Genomic DNA, 24,237 nt, shown 5'->3' with positions numbered 1-24,237 from the left:
TGTGGTGCCACATTAGGTTTGCCAGTATTTGGTAAGGATTTCTGTATCTGTATTCATAAGTTTATGAAGTTGTACTCCTTAGGTTGTAGATACTGGTTAGTAGTTTTTCAAATTCTGTTTGTTTGTTTTTTGAGTCCTAGCCTCACTTATATTGCATTCTTTTGGACATATTAAGTCACAGGGAAAACCTCTAAGAATATGTTAAAGACTCCACTTTTAGATGGAACAATGATAAAGTAACTCTGCGAAAGAATATGTGTGTTTCCCATGGTTTTACCCTTGATATCAATATAACTGATTTTAGTACCCTGGATATTGTATATACATGCATTGGAACTGGAGAAGGGAAAGAGAATAATAAAATCAAATGACAAATGATAAAAAGACAAACCAATGCAACAGCAATACTCGTAAAACTATATGGTGTAAACCAACTGTACAAGTCATGGGGGGGGAGGAGAGGGGAGGTGGGGAAGGAAAGAATGAGGGAGTAGGTAACAAGTTGGATAAGAAATGTACTCACTATCCTATGTATGGAACTGTAACCCTTCTGTACTTAGTCCTCATTTAGCCCTATCATCCATACCAACACAACTGAGGATCCATTCTACAAATTTCTTAATATACAGTAAACCAGTTTATGTTGAAAAGTTGTTTCTAAGATGGTAAATTATATTGCTTACTGATTGTAATGCAATCCACATAAATCCTTGATTTTTGATTGTGTTAACTATTTTTCTGGAACTGAATCATTTGTTTATGACACTGTTTAAGAGAGGCATTGTCAACTATGATCAAATCATAAATTAAAACACATCAATTTTAGGTAACATAGATTTAACCTAAGATTTGTGCAGAAATATTTGTAATAATAAAATTTGACTATTGAATAAAACTGGACTAACCAAAGCTATCAAAGACATTAACTCCAAAAGTATTTATTTTTAGATTGCTGTGCCATGCTATGAAGGACCATATAGTTCGTGTTGCAAATGAAGCAGAGTTTATTTTGAACAGACAAAGAGCTGAGGATGTACATAAACATGCAGAGTTTGAGGTAAGGTTTAAGGATATTTAAATTTTATTTTCCTATCACAAATCATCCATTACTTACTTTCCACCTTACTTAAATTTAATTTTTGAGAAAAGTTTTCTAAAAATAACATATTTCAGGTCCTATATTTAAGTTCTTTAGTAGATTCTAAAAGAGCACTAGTTTATTTCCATTTTGATCATGAAATGAAGAAAATCTTTTGCCCTGAGCCTAATTTGCAGATTAAAGTTCTTCTTACTCTTAAAGGCAAATCAAAATTTATAATCCACTTATTGAAGTTTTAATCCTGAGGAAGTTTATACACCACTAAATAGGTATGAGTCCATTTTATGATTCAGTAAATCTCTTAATTTGAAAATTTTACATATAGCATTTTTTCAATATTTGAGTTCATTCAATCTTCAACACAAAGTGTTTCAGAGCTATTTGATGACCTGATGCTCAGTGCTGGACTCCCAGTGGTGTTGGCAGCAATAAATACAAATTTATTTTCTTGATACACATGCCATACATGTGGTGTAGCTAGAAATCATAGCCCACAATTCCAGTTTTGTTGAGTTCTTTTATGTCTAGGTCTAGTGATCTCTGACCTAGCTGGATGAATAGCATAAAACAGAAACATAGCTGTTATCACTTTCATACACATAGCCTCTGCTTCACTGGTCCAAGGAGACAGTAGACTTACTTGTCTCATGAGATTGTAGCAACCTTATCTTGAGAAAAAGAACCCATACATTTTAAACTTAGATAAAAGCATAAAGATTTATTACAGTAAAGTTACGTATCACTTCACCAATGAAAAACATTGAATATTTTTCAGAGTTATTCAGTATTTTAAATGGAAAGAAAAAACAAGTTACATAGTCTTTGAGGAATATGCTTAGGTATAAGACATGTCAGTACTCAACAAAATAAGAATATTCAATTATCTTTTAACTTAATAAAATTTAGAATGTTAACTGAATTCCTACAGGACCAATTTTGAGGCAATTATATTTCCACTAAAATCAGGATATTTAGTTTGGATGGAAGCTGGTCAATATTTGTCCTATGAAAAATCTGAAATAGATTTTCAAGCAACCAAATATGAATTCTGAGCTTTAACGCCTGTCTAACCAAAAGGCACAGCTGGGGACTTTGTTTTTGTTTTGCTTTATTATTGTCCCCCAGGGAATCTTTTCAGATACTTATTTTTCCTATTGCTTTCCAGCTTCAATACATTTTTTTGTGTGAGTGTGTGTGCAGGCCATGAAGATTGAACTCAGGACCTTAGTGTTGTCCTTGAGCTTTTTAACTCAAGATTAATATTCTACCACTTGAGCCACAGCTCCACTTTTAGATTTTTGGTGGTGAATTGGAAATAAGATTCCTATGTATTTTCCTACCTTGTCTGGCTTCAAACCTGGATCCTCAGATCTCAGTCTCCTAAGTAGCTAGGATTATACATGTGAAACCACTGGTTCTGATCTCTATTGCATTTTCAGCATCATCAATATCCCATATTTGCTCTTGATTATGACCTACCTATGCATTTGTATATTATTTACTGAAAAACTGAAAATATTTTTCTGTATCCTTTCACCCTAACTTTCACCTCTTAATGTTGAGAACAATTCCATTATGGATACACAACCAGGGACAATATGTTTTGAAGGGGATATGAAGAAGTCATATTTTTAAGATTAGATATATGTAAAATATATAATGGTAGTATAAATCTATTTTTTTAGGATGGCCATTTTACTTGTAAATTCCAAGAGATTATATAAAAATCATGTAAGATTTTGCTAGGATTTTTTTATGAGTTTCTCTGTCCTCCATTTAAGCCTGTAATTAAGAGGAAAAGCCTATGTAATTGGAGATGGGTATTTAACAGTTAAGCTTCTTTTTTAGTTAGCAATTGTTATTGTTAAGAAAGAAAAATGAAATTTTAATTTTACTCTCCAATGAGCTAATGAAATATTGACCTCATTACTGAGGCAGATCCTTGTACTAATTGGTGATTCCCTGTATAAAAAGATAAATTGGAAAATGAATTAATCCTTAGATTACTTAAGGTTTACTTTCAAAGAGATGTCTGTGGCAATAGTCTATTTCAGTAGACAGAAGGAATATGCTTAAGTACATTCCATGAAATAGGTTTTTTTGTTTCCATAGAAATGATGAATGAGAACAATTACATATATTTTCATAGATATATGAGACTTTATTCTTTCTGGTTGTATTACAGGTATTACACATTTGTTAATGCTAAATCTGTAGTCAAGCTAATCTGTATAAAAACTGCCATAACAATTAAATTTACAGCCTAGTGAAATGGCTCCATTTCTATAATCCTTGGGGGACTGAGATTTCTAGGATTCTGTTTTAAGAAGGGCAACCCCATGCAAAATGTTCATGTGAGTCTGAGTGCCAGTTGTTTACATTTGCAAGGAGGCTGAGTTCTAGGGATCTCAATTTGAAGCCAGACCAGACAGGAAAGTCCATGAAACTACTTATGGCCAATTAACCACCACAATGCTCGAAGAAGAGTTGTAGCTCCAGTAGAAAAGCAGTAAAGCAAAAACAGCAAGGGACAATAACTAAGCCCTGAGTTCAAGCCCCAGTACCAGCGCACACAAAAAATTGAAACAGCCCTCCACGTACACACAGTTATCTCAGCCAACAAGCTAGATGTGATAGTCTGCTCCTGTCATCCCAGCTATGCAGAAAAATGAAATAGAGACACTTGCAGTTCTAGGAAAGCCAGTTCCAAAGACCCAATCTCACCAGGAAAACTTGGTTTGATGATATATAGCTGTCACCCAAGCTATGGCAAGAAACATAAACAATAGGATTGAAGTCTAGACCATCCTGGCAAAAAGTGAGACCTTACCTAATCAAAGCTGATGAGTTTGGGACATGGCTCTAATGATGATATGTTTATCTAGCAAGCACAAGGCTGTGAGTTAAAACTCCACAAAAGGAAAGATTGAAAAAATTATTTAAAAGATTCTCTTTTTCAAGTTCATATTGAAGCCTTTGATACACAAAGTGTTCCACTGATCAGCTGTGTTACAAACACTGTATAAAGACTGCTATAAAAATAAAACATTTTCAGGAGTGAAAGAAACTCTAAAATCACTACTTTAACATTACCCAAAATATTGCACACATACTTGAAAAGAACACATTTTTGCACATTTTAGGTGGCTACATGTATTCTTGAGAGCATAATATTAGATAACATTATTTAAGTTTTTAAAGCTGAATGACTTTTGCCCTTTGCCTTAAGGATAGGTACCATAACTTTATTACACATAGTAAAATGCCTGCTTCATTGTACATTACTGTCCTCTCTCCCCAGTCCCAGTGTGCCCAATATGCTGCTGACAGGAGGGAGGAGGAGAAAATGTGTGACCATCTCATCAGTGCTGCCAAACATCGAGATCACGTAACAGCAAATCAACTCAAACAGAAGATTCTCAATATTCTCACAAATAAACACGGTGCCTGGGGAGCGGTCTCTCATAGGTGAGTGGAAATAAATTAGGATTTGAGTTCCTAATAAATAAATTAGGAACCTATGGGTTAATTGTATTAGGTAGAAGTAAAGCCAACCAGAAATTTAAAATACAGAAAAGTGATAGAATTTAATAGCTATAATCTTCATTTGAAAATCTGAATCTTTTAAAGTCAGTCTAATGGAACAAATTTTGAATTTGTGATAATATGTGTAATAATTTAAAATTTGTTCAGGCAAGTATTTTATACTATTCATGTAACATGGGTGTTTGAAATAGATGTGTAGCTTTTTGTGGCTACTTAAATTTCTATTATTCTTAGTTTATCTTATAAGCAGTTACTGTGAACCTATTACGTTTACTCTTTTTAAGTTACATTTTATGACTCTACGTACAGATGTAGGAAGGAGTTTTTATCTCAAATTGGGATATTTATGATACTTTAGCACAATGAAATTAGAATAGATTATGTGTGATTTATAAATGCTCTATCTCCCTCTCCTTCCCAGAAGAGGGTTATGGACCTAAAATTATTTTTGTTTGTACTTAGTTTCTAGAAAACTGGTGTTGAGGTACGTCACTGCATTTAGATTAATGGCATTTTTCATTTTCATATTTTTTTTTGTTTGTTGTGGGACTTGAAGTCAGGGCCTGGGCATTGTCCCAATACTGGTATTCTACCACTAGGAGCCTCTGGTTTTCTGATGGTTAATTGGAGATAAGACTCTTACACTTTTTCTGTCCAGATTGGCTTTGAACTGCCATCCTCAGATCTCAGCCTCCTGCGTAGCTAGGATTACTGGAATGCACCACCATAGCCCAACCCTCATTTTTTATTTGAACTCATTAAATATAATTTGTATTAAATTTCTGTCAGTGTTTGATGGCTTGTTAAATATAGACTGGGTGCTATGGAACTATATTTTGGAAGAAGTACTTCTGTTAAAGATTTCACTAACTGTGCTTTGGTACCAGATAGATTTAAGGAAAATGAAGTATTTTTATTTAAAATAAAATTATAATGTTCAAAATAGTCAAAACTATATATATTTGTTTTGTATAATAATAGCAGTTAATAATCATCTAATATTATATTGAGTACAAAGTACCATACTAAGAAATTTTCATGAATTATTTTACTTACCACTCAACATATTTCTCAGGGGTAAGATGAAGGTTTTCCTCATTTTACAAAGAATAAACTGAAGATAATGGAGGATAATAAATAAAACTTGCCTGCAATACACTGCTTGTCCAAATAGAAACAGAGTATGTAATTTTACTGAGTTCTTCAGAGAAACACTGAACCAATATTTTACATTTATATGTATATATGTACATGTGTACATATATACATACATATATATGTGAAATATTGGTTCCATATATATATACATATATATACGATAGGAACATATTCAAACTAATTTTAAGGAGTTTACTCGTATAATTATGTGGGAGCTGGTAAGTTGAAATCTGTAGGATAGTTGAACTGGATAGAAACTAAGACCAGATTTCTGTTTCACAGTCTTGAAGATAAATTCCTTCTTATTCAGAAAACCAGTTTTATCTCAGGCTACCAACTGATTAGGTGATTGCTAATGACATTATTGAAGATATAATTTACTTAATATTAACTGATATTGAATGTTGACTGACAATACCTTCACAGCAAGACAAACTGATGTTTGTCCCACAGTTGGGCATCATAACTTAGATGAATTGTTACATGAAACTTAACCATTATGCAAATTTAAAATAGCATGAGCATCTGTAAAGCTTGTCTCTTTTGAATTGGATTACCTATGTTATTACACAAAAATACAGCATGATCTTGCTAATAATTCAGTTGATAAGATTGATGATACTGCCTCAGAATGTTCAAAGTCACCTTTAGTTTTTGTACCCAGAGGATAAAGGTTCTTGAAGTAGTCATGTACAGTCAGATGGTAACATATTAGACTCATATTTCAATAATTGGTCAGTTTATCCTTTTTCATATATCATATACCAACAGAGAGAGTTGCAGAAACCTTCAAGGAATGAGCTATGTTTTATTTCTTTGGATACTAATTCCTAGTGCTTACTAACTGAAAAAAAAGTCCACACAATTATTTCTATTATCATCCTCTACTAACTCCATCCCTGAATTCAAAATCTTGAAATCTGTTCTCCATAATATTCTTTGTTTTATTGTCTTTAAGTAGTTTTACAGAGGAGTTACCATTAAAAAAGCAATTTATAGGGGCTGGGAATATGGCCTTGTGGTAAAGTCCTCGTCTCGTATACATGAAGCCCTGGGTTCGATTCCTCAGCACCACGTATATAGAAAAAGCCAGAAGTGGTGCTGTGGCTCAAGTATAGAGTGCTAGCCTTGAGCAAAAAGAAGCTCAGGGACAGTGCTCAGGCCCTGAGTTCAAGCCCAGGACTGGCAAAAACAAACAAACAGACTTTAAAAAAACAATTTATGAATATAACACATCTTGATCAGTATCACCCCTTTAAATATTCTCACCCATGCCTCTCAATTTGCCCCTTCCCTTGTTTTTCTTAATTTTCTTAGTATTATCTTCAAGTAGTTGTTTAAGAGTTGCCATTTAACAAAGCAGTTTATTAATATGGTGTATGTTGATTGGTATCACCCCTTTTCTTGATTTTGTAGGGTATATACATTGAATTTTTGACTACATCCCCCTCACCTCTCTTCTCTTCATTCATCTGCCCCACTCCCCTTGATCCCGCCCTGCCCCTTTCAAGTACCTGTTTTCTGGTGTTCATTTCTTATACTGATTATTTCAATATATGTCTTAATATTTTTCCACTTCTATGCCTGTCCATGATCTGCCTAACTTTATGCTTTTTACTGGAGCTGAAATGACAGATGCTAACCACCACACCCAGCTTCCCCCATTGAGATGGAATTTATTTAAGCCAGAATGGCTTGATACCACAGTCCTCTTGATCTCAGCTTCACACGTAGCTGGGTTAGCTGGGTTAACAAGAGTGTATTATAGTACTTAGCTTTTAGTTGAAAAGAAGGTCTTTTGTATATACTCAGGCTGGCCTCAAACCAAGATCCTCCCAATATCAGCCTTTAAGTAGCTATGATTATAATAGAAATGTGCTACCAGTACCTGGCTGCATTTTTCCCCTTTGTGTTTATTGTTTATTCTCTGTACAGAAGTCGTAAGCATTTAATGAAAACTTATTAAAATTTTACTTTGTGGATAATCAATTTGGGTTTTTTTTCATTTATTGTCAACATGAATTACAGAAGGGTTACAGTTTCTATATGTAAGGCAGTGAGTACATTTCCTGTTCAACTTGTAGCTCATATTAAGGATTTGTGAATTTATTCTCCTCGACATGAAAGCAGAATTTTTAAAAAGATGTGAAACATAATCTGAATTTTTTTTTTTACAGTCAAGGGGTTTGAACTTAGAGACTCATGTTCACTAGTCAGTTACTCCTTACCACTTTAGCCAAACCACCAGCTCCCTTGATTATGTTTTTAAAAGATCAATCTGGCTAATATATGAAAATATACACTGTGGCAAATAGGAAGTAGGAATTCAAATGTCACAGATTTCTGTAGCATTCCATGGCATTTTCTGTCTTTTCTAATCCCACTTCCTCATACTTTTTTGTTTTTATAGCTATTGAAATTCCCCATGATTTATCACTTAGTATTTCATAGCCATGCAAAAATATCTGTCTCTTCCAGCACACATATAGCTTCACAAATTTACGGACTAGCCTGTAGTTGTTTTTATATCTATTATAAAATATATGTTAAATCTAAAGGAATTTTATTACTGTAATATTCTACTTGCCATTTTATAAAAGAAGGTTCCAATTTTACTTCTGTCTTTTCATTTAATGTAACTACTAGCATTGATATGTTTTAATATCTGTACTAATATTATTGGTCTTTCTTTCTAGAGGAAAAGCTATAACTTGAGGAAACAATATTTCTCATATCACCTGATAATATAATGTCTCCTGATTATGTATCTTATTTGTTCTAGAAAGTGGACAGAGAGTAGGCAGTATTCTTTCTTTTGTTATCTATTCAAATTCCTAGCCCAAGGCTTCCTCTAGCCATCTTAAGGTATTTTATCTGTCCTACTCAAACATACTATAAATGTGAACATTTATGATTCAATTCACAAGGTTCTAATTAATTGAGGCCACTCATTTTCATTAATACAATAGTTAGCAAATTGAAAACCTCAAGTTAGATACAATGTTTTAAACTTCCTGAAGGAATAAACAGAATTCAAGGATGCTGTCCTCATTACTACCATTACTACAGGTGAATACCATGCTGTCCTGGCATTGAAAAATACAGAAGTCATTGGTATAGAAGAAAATATATTGCAGGATGACAGGGCTTAGAAAATGAACAAAATTCATTTTCATTGCTTGAACTCTTTAGATAGATCACATTGAAAAGAATAATGTTTGAAAGGACGTGGAAATGTTGATCAGTAGCGATTGAATGGTCAAAAACAAAAATAAACCTAATAATCTCTAAAAGTTTCTAGATTTTTTTAGATTAAGATAATTATTTTAATCTTTCATAATTAATACATTTTAAATGCAAACAATTAGATATTCAGGAATCAAACAAATGAGTACAGTGAAAAAGTCAATATACAGACAAAAATAACCAATGAACAAATATTAGACTATCTCATTGTCACAGGAAAAAGGTCTTTAGTTTTTATTCTTTTTTTTTTTACAAAATAAGTATTTTTAATTCCCACATTAATAAGACTTACAAATTACATTTTTAAGTTTTGACAATTTGAAAAAAGTTCCTAGAAGCCCATAAAGTTATCATAGCCCGGTCCTTAATTTAGCCACTAATAAAAGCATGTACTAACTGGAAAAAAAAAGTTTGTTTTTTTTTTTCATGCAGTAACATTTGGTGTCTTGGCAGACTCTAAGGCATTTTTATTGGAATTACATTGTTAGGCTGGTGAGATAAGTCTCTGAACCATTTGCTACATTTTTTAAAAAATTTTATAATTCTTCTTTGTGTTTTGGATGTTTTCATTGAAATATCATCCATGTTACCTAAAACAATATGCTCAGCTTATTGTATTTTTACATGAATAAATATATACTAAAAATTTAAGAATTTCACTTCTAATAGTTTTTGTCTACAAATATCCTCTTTTTATAACTATATTTTTTCTTATTACAGATGTAAAGAATAGTTTACAATGACATTCTATGTTACTGGCCCACAAAAAAATTGTAGAATTAGATTATGAAGTATGCTTTAGTATTTGTGCTCACAAGTAGATTAGTGTCATTTATCAATACTTGCAGCTTGCCTGCTTAGTTGGAAAGAGCCATTGTTCTAAAGTGCTGTATTTTGAAGTCATCTGTCAAGGTTACTTGCAGAGAAAAAAAGACTATTTATGTTTATGGCATTTTAAGTAACTGAGTTAAACCCTTTTGAATATAAAGAAAAGGCTTGTTTACTGTCATCATTGTTCATTTAATCCTGCGACCTTGACATAATAGCATTCCTCATAAATCTTCCTGTGGGTAGTTCAATAAAGCAGATGAACATCAAAATGTAATGATTGTTTCAGCTCTAGGAATTAATTGTGTAATAGAATAAATATGACCCAGACAGGAAATAGTACTAAAGCATTCTATCAATCCAGTAGAATGCTATAATAACACTAACTAAAAAGTAATTATTTGTTTTAATTTATAATCTACTTACTGATACTATTTATTGCCTTTAACAGACAATTAAGATAAAATGTTAACTATTATAGGAACAATATGCTTATTGTGACTGGCTTTTTCATATTGTTAATATGTTTATTTTCATTTTTTGAATAAGTTGGTGTACAACCTGAGTACACACTTGTTCTGTTAAGATCTGAAAGGCAAAGAATTTGAACTTCATTTAAAGAATAATTTTCAAAATTGTACAGCACAGATATGTAAAGATCAGAAAGCACAAATTAAGAGAAACGTTCTTCTAGCAACTTTGTTATGATTCCACATACTGGTAAATACTTTACGTCTATAAGTCTCAAATTTTTTTTTTTTTTTTTGGCCAGTCCTGGGGCTTGGACTCAGGGCCTAAGCACTGTCCCTGGCTTATTTTTGCTCAAGGCTAGCACTCTGCCACTTGAGCCACAGTGCCACTTCTGGCCATTTTCTATATACGTGATGCTGGGGAATTGAACCCAGGGCTTCATGTATATGAGGCAAGCACTCTTGCCACTAGGCTATATCCCCAGCCCCTAAATTGGTTATCTTTAAGTACTTGTGCAAAGGACTTGTAAATCAGTCCCTCAAGGTCACTCCTTTTTGCATTCTCACCTACCCTCATACTCAGCCCCTTCCTTAGTTTTTCCTAATTTTTAGGTTATGTATTGAATTTTTTGCAATTTAACAATGCCATTTATGTATATAATGTATATTGATCGTTGGCATTCCTGCAACATCTTCACCCCTTCCAACCACCCCCTTTCCTTATTTTTCTCAGTTCTGTAGTATATACAGTGCTTTCTTGCCTGCATTTTACTTTCTTTCCCCGTTCATTCTTCTAGCAGTTAATTCATTTATAACCCCTTACATACCACCCAGTGTGTTTACTTGTAGATGTGTGGGCACATTCTAGCACCCACAAATGAAAACACCATACAATCTTTTTTCTAAAGACAGCTGTATATTTTAATATACTTAAAGTTATAAAAATAATAATGTTTGTGAGATAATTTAATAAGGTTATGGTATATGTTTTTGTGTTACATTTCTTGTTGATTTACTTTATATTCTTCCAACCTGAGTTTTTTAAATTTAATTGTCCCAATTAAAAAATTGGGGCCACTAGAACATTCATGGAAAAGATAACATAACATATACTACTACTAAAAATTTTAATGAAAGGAACTGAATGTACTTCCTGTTTAGTACTTACTATTTGGTTTTATAAACCATAAGAGATACAACTTTGACTCAATATCATCTGAGAAAGTAAGTGCTATGAATACTTTTTTGCCTAAGTTATAGATCTGTAAGATAAAACAGTCCTAAAGCAAGTTATATGTGCCACCATTTTCATGTTAAAAAAATGGCGGTTTAGTTTGGAGCAGTGAAACCACTATTCTTTTTGAATGAAATTTTGTACTTCATATCCTAGTGATAGTTCTAGTGACCATAATTTTGAATAATAATGTGAATTTTGTAAAAAAAAATCATAGAATGCCTTATATTAATGTTAAATATAGAAATACATGTATATAATGTAGCTATAAAGATTTTGTTAGTATTTTTAGGTTTTTTTGAGTTAGAAACCTATGAAAGCCAATGCTTTCAAGTCTGTCAGACAGGAGGTCAATCATTAATACAAGAGAGTCTGGTACCTTTACTAATTTAATCTGACACTACTAACACCAAGGTTTTGTTTTGTGTTTACTCTTCCATGAAAGATGACTGACTTATAACAGTAAATACATGGTCAATTATTTTGCATCAGGTTGAGGCAGTAGTACCTCAAAAATAGTATTTCCTTCTCTTTTATTAGTGTTTCAAGGTGACATAAAGAAATATAAGTTTGATTCATAAGATATATCTGGAAACTACAGATTGTAATATTTTGGGAAACAGTGTTAGAAACTGTTTCCAAATTATCAATATTCAATAACAGTTACCAAAATTTAGTCAAACACTTTATATGCAAAGGTACTGCCCAGAGCTAGGGAAATGGATATTCTATTATATACATAGCATTTTTATGCCTTTCAGTTTTAACATGAATCTTAAAAGTTAAATACAGCTGGTTTTTGGATGAAGAAAGACGTTTGAGAGTTAAGAAAAAAATATGCCAAATATAAACTATCATACAGGCATTTTTTCTGCAACATATATTTTATTTTTATGCATTGTTTATGAGTATGAAGCAGCTGTTTATTTGGACATGTCCCTGTCTACATATAATATACATTGATCAGTACTCTCCCTCCCTCTTTTTTTTATTAGTTTATTTATCGTCAAAGTGATGTACAGAGGGGGTTACAGTTTCATATGTAAGGCAGTGAGTACATTTATCAAACTTGTTACCTCCTCCCTCAATTTTCTTCCACTTTCCTCCCTCGCAAGTTGTACAGTTGGTTTACAGAATATAGTTTTGTAAGTATTGCTGGTGCATTGGTTCACCTTTTAGTTTGTCTCTCCATTTTGACAGTCCCCTTTCCTTCCCTAGTTCCAATAAACATATATACAACACCAGGGTACCAAAATCAGTTACAGTGACATCAGGGGTATTTTTAAAGGTTGTAAACTAGATTTATCCAACACAATAAACTGATTGTTTCCTCGGACACTTTATTTTTCTTCTTCTTTATCGTCAAAGTGAGGTACAGAGAGGTTACAGTTTCATATATAAGGAAAGTACATTACGAATGCAACTTGCTATCTCTTCCCTCATTTTTCCTCCATCTCCGTCTCCCGCCCTCATGAGTTGTACGGTTGGTTTACATCAATTGGTTTTATAAGTATCGCTTTTGCAATGGTTTATCTTTTTATTCTTTGTCTCTAATTTTTTATATTCCCTTTCCCTTCCTTAATTCCAATACATGTCTATACATTATCCGAGTACTAAGATCAATTACAGTAATAGCAGGAGTAAAACCACAGGGAGGGAATATGAGAGAAGAAAAGGTACAGTTTCGCATGGTATGTTCAAATTAATTATAGCAATGCTATTCCACTTATTTCTATAACATGGAGCTCATTTCACATAGCATTATCTTATACGTTCATATAGGCATAGCTGTTGAGCTGTTGTACTCTTCTGTTATGTCTATCCTAGATATGTACTAATTATTATTCGCTATGAGGGAAACCACGGGGTTTATGTTTCTTTGGGTCTGGCTCACTTCACTTGGTATGATTTTTTCCAAGTCCTTCCATTTCCTTATGAATGGGGAAGTATCATTCTTTCTGATAGAGGCATAGAATTCCAGTGTGAATATGTACCACATTTTCTTGATTCACTTGTCAGCTGAGGGGCATCTGGGTTGGTTCCATATTTTAGCAATAACAAATTGTGCTGCATTGAACATAGTTGTGCTGATGGCTTTTGTGTGGTCTTGCTTGTAACCTTTTGAGTATATGCCCAAAAATGGGGCTGCTGGGTCGTAGGGGAGCTCTGTTTAGTCTTCTTAGGAACCTCCACAATACATATCACTAAGCAATAAATTAACACATATCGAATGCAGACAACTAGAATATACCTTGATAACTTCCTTTGGAAGTTAAGTTTTTGAGAAGTGATTGATGTTTAAAACGTTTACCTTTTAAAAAATATGATTGTGTCAAGACCAGAAACAGGTGAATATTGTAGTATTGATAATTTAAGACACTCATAAAGGAAGAAAACTTTGCAATTATTCTCTTGACATTAATATCTGTTGAATTTAAGTTTAGTTTGAAGCAAAGTCGATGACTCTTATCATGATGATGATGTATCACATTTAGGTATTTTTAATGTGTATCTAAAATAAAAAAAAAATAAAACAAAATTCTCAAGTTTTATCAAATATTAAATAAATGTATATTAATAATTGGTAAAAAAAAAAAAAGGAAAGCCAATCTTGCTTGCAAACTAGGCTATGAGGGAGGCAGAGACAGGAGGGTTGCAGATGGAGGGTTCCAGGGCAAAAATGAAAGTTTGAGATCTTACTGCAAGAGCGTATCTGAAAAATAAACTCTAAGCCAAAATGACTTCAGTAGGAAGCTGGGAGGTATGTATATTCCTATGCTCAATGTTGAATAAAGGAAGGAAAGAAGGACAGAAGAAGGACAGAAGAAGGCAGAATGGGAGGAAGATTTTAGTTGACTATTAGAATTTATATATGGACATTATTATATTTGATTGTCAAAATACTCATTACCTTATTTCAAAAGCACAAAATGTATGTGAACTTTAAAGATATCTTTACTTTTCTGATTTTTAATTACTCATTTTATGGTTTCTATACATTTCATTATTAGCAAAATAAAAATTTATTGACATTTTTGACAAATGCATAAAATATGTGAATAGAATATTTACCAAAAAAAAATTCTAAACTAAAAATGTTGCTCAATATTGTACATTTGTAAAAGTCTTCCAAGAAAATAATGCCCTAAAATCAGAAATTTCACCTGTGGCTTAAAACTCATGGGCAGTATTTTTGTTGTTTTCATTTCTCCACATTTCACTGTTCACCTCTTGACATTTGATTGTTAATTTGTATCACCATGTAACTACTTTCCTGGCCTTTCAAAGAAGTAGATGAGTAACTTTGAATGCCTCTTTTGGATTCCTTGCTTATTAGCCCCACAAGTCATATTTAAAATTCATGATGCATATAGTCTAAAACATCTTGATTCAGGAATCTTTAGTCATATGATCTCAACTGTGTGCCATTTTATTTTGTTTTGTTTTTGTTTTTGGCCAGTCCTGGGGCTTCGACTCAGGGCCTGAGCACTGTCCCTGGCTTCTTTTTGCTCAAGGCAAGCACTCTGCCACTTGAGCCACAGCGCCACTTCTGGCCATTTTCTGTATATGTGGTGCTGGGGAATCGAACCCAGGGCCTCATGTATATGAGGCAGGCACTCTTGCCACTAGGCCATATCCCCAGCCGTGCCATTTTATATTCCATACTCATATCTTGTTTATTTGCTCAAGAGGTTCTTGATGCATTTGCCAAATGAAATTTAAGAAAGTTAAAACATTCTCTTGGGTTTGTTAACACAAAGGAAATCTTAGGAAACCTATTTATTCCAAGAACAGGATTACATTATCATCTTGACTTTAAACCTTTTTTGTTTTTCTTCCCTATACTTTAACTAAACCCATGGTTAAACATACATCTTTCATTCTTTATATCGACTAAATGAAGGGTTTGTACAACAATTTTTATGTAATCCAGATAGAGTGTATTATCATGTTTCTGCTTTGCAAATAGCTAACAAAGTGACAAGTTGATTTTTGCTCTGGGAGATTAGTGTTCATAACAAATTACAAAAGTTAAGTTTTATAATAACCAGTTACCTTGAATATATTGCCGGAAAATTAAGAACTTTTAGCAAAAAAAAATAGGCTTCCTCACTTCTCTTAGTTCATAGTTATATAAACTAATACAGCATAGTTGTTCATAGTTGCTTAATAAATCAATTATTGCTACTTGGTTTGAAATATGGTGACTGTGTTTTAAATATTAGGAGGAAAATGTCTAACTAGATTCAGTTTGTCCATAATTCAATGTGTACTATGAAGCATAATTCTATTTTCGTTTGTTAATTCCTTTTTTATTTTTGCATTTGGTCAATGATGGACTAGGGAAGGAAGAATGTTCCATTATTTCCATAATGCAAAGATGGCAGCAGCTGAGCAGGTCACTTTTATTCAATGCTGCATTAACTTTTTCACTAATTGTACTACTGTAAAGTACAGATCCCATAAGTATCATGAAGTTGCTGTCTGGTTTTGCTCATTGATATGGCTACTATATTTGAATGTCTCGGTCACTCTACAGTGAAAGTTTCCATCACTTCTTAAAAATGTTTCTTTTGGGGCTGGGGATATAGCCTAGTGGCAAGAGTGCCTGCCTCGGATACACGAGGCCCTAGGTTCGATTCCCCAGCACCACATATACAGAAAACGGCCAGAAGCGGCGCTGTGGCTCAAGTGGCAGAGTGCTAGCCTTGAGCGGGAAGAAGCCAGGGACAGTGCTTAGGCCCTGAGTCCAAGGCCCAGGACTGGCCAAAAAAAAATAAAAAATGTTTCTTTTATTTCAAATTTAGTTAAATTTAATTGCACTGTTGTGGTTTGCGGTTCTGTCAACATATTTAAGCCTAATTTTTTTTTATTTAGTACCTTTTCTCTTTTTTTCCCCTCTCATATCCCCTTCCTGTGGTTTTACCCCTGCTATCATTGTATCTGATCTTAGTATCCTGGATACTGTATATAGGTATATTAGGAAGGGAAGGGAAAGGGAATACCAAAATCGAGAGACAGGGTAAAAAGACAAATCAGTCCAAAAACAACACTTACAAAACCATTTGGTGGGCTGGGAATATGGCCTAGTGGCAACAGTGCTTGCCTCCTACACATGAAGCTCTCAGTTCGATTCCCCAGCACCACATATATGGAAAACGGCCAGAAGGGGCGCTGTGGCTCAGGTGGCAGAGTGCTAGCCTTGAGCGGGAAGAAGCCAGGGATGGTGCTCAGGCCCTGAGTCCAAGGCCCAGGACTGGCCAAAAACAAAACAAAACAAAAAAAAAAAAAAAAAAACACCATTTGGTGTAAATAACTGTACAAAATAACTGTACAACTGATGGGGGAGGTGACGGCGTTTTGGGTTGCAGGGCATAATTGAGGGAGGAGGCAACAAGTTGGATAAGAAATGTACTCACTGCCTTACATATAAAACTGTAACCCCTCTGTACTTCACTTTGACAATCAAGAAAAAAATTGGAGGGGGGGAGGGAAGAATGCCCTGGGCAAAAGGAAAAAAACTTAGTCACTTTAACATATTTTAGTGATACTATTATCCATAAAAATCTACATTTCTAAGTAATATTGTCTTAGAAAAAAAAGAGCCATATAAGTCAATACTTTGGCATCATGTGCACATTTTACATCATGTCTCTTTTCATCCATTATATAAATTATACCATTTGTCTAGAATTGCCCAAGTGCTAAGGATCACCAGAAGGCTGGAGTTATGGGGTGGGATTGATGATGGAAGAATCAAATTTTCTCCACTCTGGAGACTGACACTGCTGAACAAGAGGGGAGGCTTATAGTTATAGAGTGGATAGCCAAGGAGCTGTGAGCCTGTAGACACATGCATTCTTTGAAGGAAGGTTGAGCAGGCAGACAGCTCTGACATCCAGGAGACTGTGTCCAGTATTCCTAGAACATTTTCAGGCTACATTTCATCCTGGTGAGAAGAGAAAAGCTATAATGGCAGTCAGGTTCTTCCTTGTCTTTTTTAATGTTTCTTCAAAGATCTAAGGAAAAAAGCTAGTTAAACATCATGTTTATACTCTGAAATAACAAGTGAGACCAAAATCACTACCAACTGTGAAAGTGACCTCCAGATATGACTGTATTATTGATGCTGATGAAAGCAACATTAAACTAATGAGCAGCATGCCAAGTAGTAGTAAGGGTGAAGGACGAGGCAGAAAACTAAGTAGGGACTACAGAACCCAGTCCTCTAGATGACAGGGTCAACTTGGATTGAACTGTTGAACCTGGAAATAGAAAGCAACTCTACTTTGAGGGTACTGTCCCATAAAATGTCCCGTTCTTGTACAGCAACTATCTCTATTCACTATAGCTTTTAAAGTTAGTTTCTTTCAAATATGAGTGCTTCCATACTTTTACATCTAAAACATCTGGAACTCTCATCAACTTTCATATCTGAACTACAATGAAATGACAAAGTGCTTTCATTCCATAAATTGGTTAACATTTGCTTCTTTATAGCCACACTTGTCTGTACCTGTTGACACAGGTATTTAGGTTCCTAGTTGAATCTAGTGATTTCACATTACTTTTGTGACCTAATTCTTTGCTGTTTTCTATCATCTTGGAAACCATTCAACTCTCCCTAGCTTTGTAGTAAGTTTACCATAAGTTCTGGTACTTGCTTCTGGTGTAGTTGTGTCTCGGTGGCCTCTAGTATCTCTATGTTTTATTTTTCTATTCACAAGAAACAAAAAAAAAACATGGACATACACATACAAGTATATATCTCTTCTTCCTGAAACAGCAACACTGATCTGGGATTTTTCAATGAAATTTTGGGGTTCCTCATGTTTTTATTTTTTTATTAGTATACATAATTGTACATGGGGAGGTTTCATTATAACATTTTCCTACATGCATATAATGTATCTTGATTAAATTGATCCCTTTATTACTCTCCCTTACACCTTCCCTTTGTATGTATGTGTGCGTGTGTGTGTGTGTGTGTGTGTGTATATATGTGCCAGTTCTGGCCCTTGAACTCAGCCTAGGTGCTGTCCCCGAGCTTTTTTTGCTGAAGTCTAACACTCTACCACTTCAGACACAGTGCACCTCCAGCATTTTTAGTGCTTAATTGGAGATAAGAGTCTCAAGGACCTTCCTGCCTGGTCTGGGTTTGAACCTCTATCCACAGATCTTAAGCTTCTGTGTAGCTAGGATTACAAGATTGACCCACCTGAACACCCAGCTCCCCTTCCTTTCTGAAAATAATACCATAGGCAAGTCACCAGTGCATCATACCTCTAATCCTAGAAAGTCAGGAGGACTGAGATCTGAGAATCATGGCTCAAAGCCAGCCTGGGCAGGAAGGGTCATGAATCTCTTCCTTCCAATGAGCCACCAAGAAGCCACAAATGGAGCTGTGTTGCTCAAGTTGTGGAGTGCTTATCCTTGAGCAAGAAAAGGTCTGAGTAGCTCCCAGGCCCTGAGTTCAAGCCCCAGGATGGGCACAAAAACAAAACAAAAATAAGCCAGTATCAACATTTAAATAACTTCAAACATACGTGCCACTTTTTCTTTCCTCAGTTGCCTTTGCTATATTTATGAACTCTTTTCTTTGAATGATCGAGAATACATAGTCTAATCTTTTGTGAGATTGTGGCTGATTTCAGTTGTTTCTCTCTTCTATCCACATGAACAAATATGAACATCACACTCATATCTTTTAATCCATAAACCTGACATCAGTAATTTTGTTGAGATTTATTGTTGGTCTTTACAAGGCCTGTTGGTAATCACTTTAAGATGGCAGCTCAGAGGACATAAAATCCTGTCTTAGTATCTTTCAAAAAAACTATTAAAGCTTTTTGCTTACAGCATAGTTTTAAAGTTGGTATACCCAAGATAAAATATGACCATCAGACTTTATTGTCTTTTTTTTTAAGGAACTTAGATATTCAGTATGATGAGTTTGCATGTGTGTGTATGTGTGTGTGTGTGTGTGTGTGTGTGTGTCCAAACTAAGTTAAATCTTTTTTTGCTTAACTCTCATATTTCATAACTTCTAGATTCCAGAAATCTCTTTTTCCTGGCTGACTGGTCTGACTCCTCAAAACAAAACATTTAAAATCTGTGTCTCCCTCATAAGCATAAATCTATCTTGCTGGTGGAATCTAAGAAATATTTAAAGATTTCTCACTCATTAGAGTTAGTATCTGTATTCAGATTTCAGATAATACATGGTCATTCTAAACATACTTTAGAGATGTTCTGGTATATAAGCCATATCATACTTTTGGCTGGTAACTATAGCTTCAGCTTATAATGTTAGCTTTGTAATTTTCCATTGCATATTTATTAAATAATACAAGTAAAGTTGGGACTTTGGAGGTCTTGGGTAAATTTTGCAAGTCAATGAATTTTAATTTTAAACACTGAAATGGATCATATATTTCCATAATATGAAAGGAGAGAAAGAGGTATCAGTATTTTCTTTCTACTTCATATTAAAGTGTGGCTGACCCACATAGAGTGCATATATTATACCGGACTGACTCCATGAGTTTTCAAAAACAGAAAATACATATGTCATTATTACCCTGGATAAAAGAAAAAACTAGAACACTGCTAACTCTCTAGAACTGCCCCCCAAGGCAGCTAAATGAAAGCTTTTTATTTGAGTCAATTTAGGAGTCAACATTGTTGCCGGGCACCAGTGGCTTACACCTGTAATCCTAGCTATTCAGGACTCTGAGATCTAAGGATCATGGTTCAAAGACAGTCCAGGCAGGAAACTCGCTGAGACTCTCATCTCCAGTTAATCACAGAAAAAGCTGGAAGTGGCACTGTGGCTCAAGTGGTAGAGCGATAGCCTTGAGCAAAAGGAGCTCAGGTCCAGAGTTCAAGCCCCAAGACTGGCGCAAAAAAAAAAAAAAGTCAACATAACCACTGAATTCATTATCCTAAATTGTAGTACCATATATTTATTTTACCTACTTTTGTATTTAAATAAATGGAAACAGTGGTAGAGTGTTATTGAGCACAGAGAGGCTCAGAGAGAGCTCCTAGGCCGTAAGTTCAAGCCCCAGGAATGGAAGGAAAAAAAAAAAAAGCTGAGTACTTTTAACCAATAACATTATGAAATTCACTTACTGACTATAACCATTTGTACATCTTACTAGATATTCTTTTTTATTATTTTTAATAATGACTTATTTATTGTCAAAGTGATATACAGAGAGGTTACAGTTTCATACATTAGGCCTTGGGTACATTTCTTGTACTGTTGGTTACCTCCTCCCTCATTTCCCGTCTCTCCCCTTCCCTTTTCCCTCTCCCCCCATGTGTTGTTCAGTTGGTTTACACCAAATGGTTTTGCAAGTATTGCTTTTGGAGTCATTTGTCTTTTTATCCCTTGTCTCTCGATTTTGATATTCCCTTTCCCTTCCCTAGTTCTAATACCAGTATATACAGTATCCAGGGTACTCAGATGAGATACAGTGATAGTGTGGGGACAACCACAGGAAGGGCATACAAGAGGATCATCAACAAAAAAAAGTTATGGTTTCATATGGCATGTTGAAAGTAATTACAACATTGATGTAACACTCATTTCCATAACATAGAGTTCATTTCACGTAGCATCATGTTATGTGTTCATAAGGGCATAGCTATTGGGCTCTTGTGATCCTCTGCTGTGACTAGCCTAAACCTGTACTAATTATTCCCTATGAGGGAGACCATAGAGTCCATGTTTCTTTGTATCTGGTTCATTTCACTTAGTATAATTTTTTCCGTCCTTCCATGTCCTTACAAATAGGGCAATGTCATTCTTTCTGATAGAGATTTTCTATAAACACAGTAATAGTATCTAAGTGCAGACACCTGGTTTTTGAACTTGCATAAAATTTTGGTTCTACTTTACTGAAATGGCTGTAATAGGGGATAAGAACCTACTGTTAAATATACTGTGTAGAATTAAAAGATGTATAAAAATGTTTTTTGCTCCAGAGAGATATAAGTAATTTATGACTGCATACCAAATCACATGTGATGATAACATTAATAAGAAGGTATATTTAATATATGAGTGAGGAATTAACTTCCCTGTACCTTATTATAAGAAAATAGGGGGCTGGGAATATGGCCTAGAGGCAAGAGTGTTTGACTCGTATACATGAAGCCCTGGGTTTGATTCCCCAGCACCACATATATAGAAAATGGCCAGAAGTGGCACTGTGGCTCAAGTGGCAGAGTGCTATCCTTGAGCAAAGAGAAGCCAGGGACAGTGCTCAGGCCCTGAGTCCAAGGCCCAGGACTGGAAGGGAGGGAGGGAGGGAGGGAGGGAGGGAGGGAGGGAGGAAGGGAGGGAGGGAGGGAGGGAGGGAAAGGAGAAAGAAGAAAGAAAGAAGAAAATAGGTGCATATTCATAATTCCAGTTTCAAGAAATAGAACAGACTTGCTTGAGTAACATTATCCAGAATAACATATGAGATAATAGTAAAAATAAGACAATACAGTAGAGTTCAAATTTAATGAAGAAAGATCCTGATGTCCCCCTAAAGATTAGACTAGTTCTACAGATTAGGAAATGGAGCTTAAGAGTGCATGACCTGCCTTTAGTGATATTAAATCAGAACTAGGAGTTTATTATAAAGAAAATGTAATCTTTCTGACCTTAATAAATTTTCTACCCTTTTCCAGTTTATGTGACCATTATATGAGTGTTACTTTATATTCATAAAAAGTTTTTCTTGTGCTTTAAATATTATACTATGTATCTGTAATTAGATTTTTCAGTTGTAAAACTAAATTGAGGAAGAGTAGAAAGAAAAAAAAACATTCTGTGGCCATGACAGACGTAATAGGCATTCATGTAATAGGCTACTACTGAATGCTAAAACAAGGACATAGAAAAAAAGCAATATACTAGCTCAGGGTGATGAATGTAAGGGGAAACTTCTTATATAGTGTTCTAGACAGAATATTTATCATTTAGTGTTGAAATCCTGATGACATGATAACAAGTTTTATCTATCATAACCATAGTGCCAAAACCCAGTAGAATTACTTAATGATGACATCCTACTCCTGTTGAGCGGGTACTTTTTTGTTTTTGTAATATTGTTCTTTTTATTTTAATATGTATGATTAAATAATTTCATGTGTGTGTGTTTTATTGCTACATAGCACAAACTTGCCTTTATTAGTATTAGTGTTAGTAGAATATTAGTATGTATCCCACATTTCCCTTGAACTTTATGTGCATCCCAAGCTGGACTTTGAATTTATAGTCTTTTTTCCTCAGCTGCTGAAGAGCTTCAATCCCAGGCCTGTACCATGATATCCCATCATATCTTGCACACACATACATACACACATGTATATATACATATATACATATACAATATACATATACAATATATACAATATACAATATATATAAACAAGGTTATCATCAAAATCAGAAGTTCAGAAAACATAAAAGCATGAATAAGAACTCAGTGGCTAAAAGGATAATTGATAGTTTTATTATTTTTATGTATTTTATTTATCTATGTTTATTTATTTTTGCCTGTCCTTGGGCTTGTCAGGGTCTAGGCATTGTTCCTGACCTTTTCTTCTCAAAGCTAGTGCTCTACAACTCCAGCTTTTTGTGGATGATTGGAAATACAAGTCTTGCAGACATTCCTGCCCAGGCTGGCTTTAAATCATTATTCCCAGATGAGATTCTTTCTCACTCACTTCTTTTTTATAACAATATTGAAAGAGTCTTACAGCTGATAATAATAATAATAACAATAACAATAATTAGGATTCAGTGTAGCCCATTTGATAGGCTACATTTCAGATTTACTAGCAAAAATGAATAATCAGTCTGGTTTTTGGCAATGCGACTTCAGCAAAAGTTTTTCTGTGCCATCTGCCCTTTTCATGACCTGTGAACCAACAGCTATTGATTCATTATACAATTAGTTCATAATTATTCCTTAAATGCATTAATATTGGCAAAATATGCATCTTGCTACACACTAATTTCATATGAATCACCTTACAGAAGTTAGAATCTTAAGAGAATCATGAAAGAGAAATTCATGCTTGGAAGTTAGAGAAGGTAAGTAAAATGTTCATCAAATCATCTCTTTAGAAAAACTCTCAAGTTAGTGAGTTAGGTAGTCTTCAAATTAGGTTAGAGGACTTGTAATGTTTACGATCAACCAGAGTTGAAAAGAGAAGAAAGTATATTGTCTAAAGTCAGAAATAAAAGTCATGTCAGCTGGGAACAAGGTGTGCCTTTATAGACTGTAAGTGGCCTTTATATTTAAAGGGAGATAAGGAGATTGAGTAGGAATTGCTCCTTAATGGTCACATAATGAATCTAGAGGCTTAAAGACCTTCACAGGCTCAAGTAATTACTGTCAAGGCATGTGGTTGGAAACAATTTCCTTAACTAAGCACTTAGATTGATATGACTAAAAGGAAAGGGGAAGAGAAGAGTGGATCATTGTGGATGAGAAAGTCAGAGGAAATGTAGTCTAGGGTACAGGCATGCTTTTAGCCCAGAGATAACAGTTACTAAAATGAGTTGTATTTTCTAAAACTGTCCTGCTGGGAAGACATGAAAGGGTAGAGTAAATCTGTAATAACTGAAAAAAAAGGAATAAAAATAATCA

The 24,237-nt window shown here is 34.3% G+C and overlaps 1 protein-coding gene and 1 long non-coding RNA gene across 13 annotated transcripts in view; one reads left to right on the top strand and one right to left on the bottom strand.

Moving 5' to 3' along the window:
- Positions 1-24,237, top strand: part of Nbea (neurobeachin) — a 525,681-nt gene that overhangs the window by 257,338 nt on the left and 244,106 nt on the right. For all 12 annotated transcript variants that reach the window (XM_048341508.1, XM_048341507.1, XM_048341505.1 and 9 more), the window contains 2 exons: positions 949-1,057; positions 4,401-4,567. In XM_048341508.1, coding sequence (XP_048197465.1) covers positions 949-1,057; positions 4,401-4,567 — 276 coding nt within the window. The remainder of the gene's footprint in view (positions 1-948; positions 1,058-4,400; positions 4,568-24,237) is intronic.
- On the bottom strand, positions 10,160-11,037 carry LOC125348353. Its single transcript, XR_007210351.1, has 3 exons — positions 10,872-11,037; positions 10,447-10,449; positions 10,160-10,259 (listed from the first exon to the last, which is right to left on the bottom strand). It is a non-coding gene; the product is annotated as an uncharacterized LOC125348353 (long non-coding RNA).

Source organism: Perognathus longimembris, chromosome 3, assembly GCF_023159225.1.
Source record: "Perognathus longimembris pacificus isolate PPM17 chromosome 3, ASM2315922v1, whole genome shotgun sequence".
Lineage (NCBI taxonomy): Eukaryota > Metazoa > Chordata > Mammalia > Rodentia > Heteromyidae > Perognathus > Perognathus longimembris.
The sequence above is the reverse complement of the archived record's forward strand: the minus strand, read 5'-3'. Positions and strand labels throughout refer to the sequence as shown.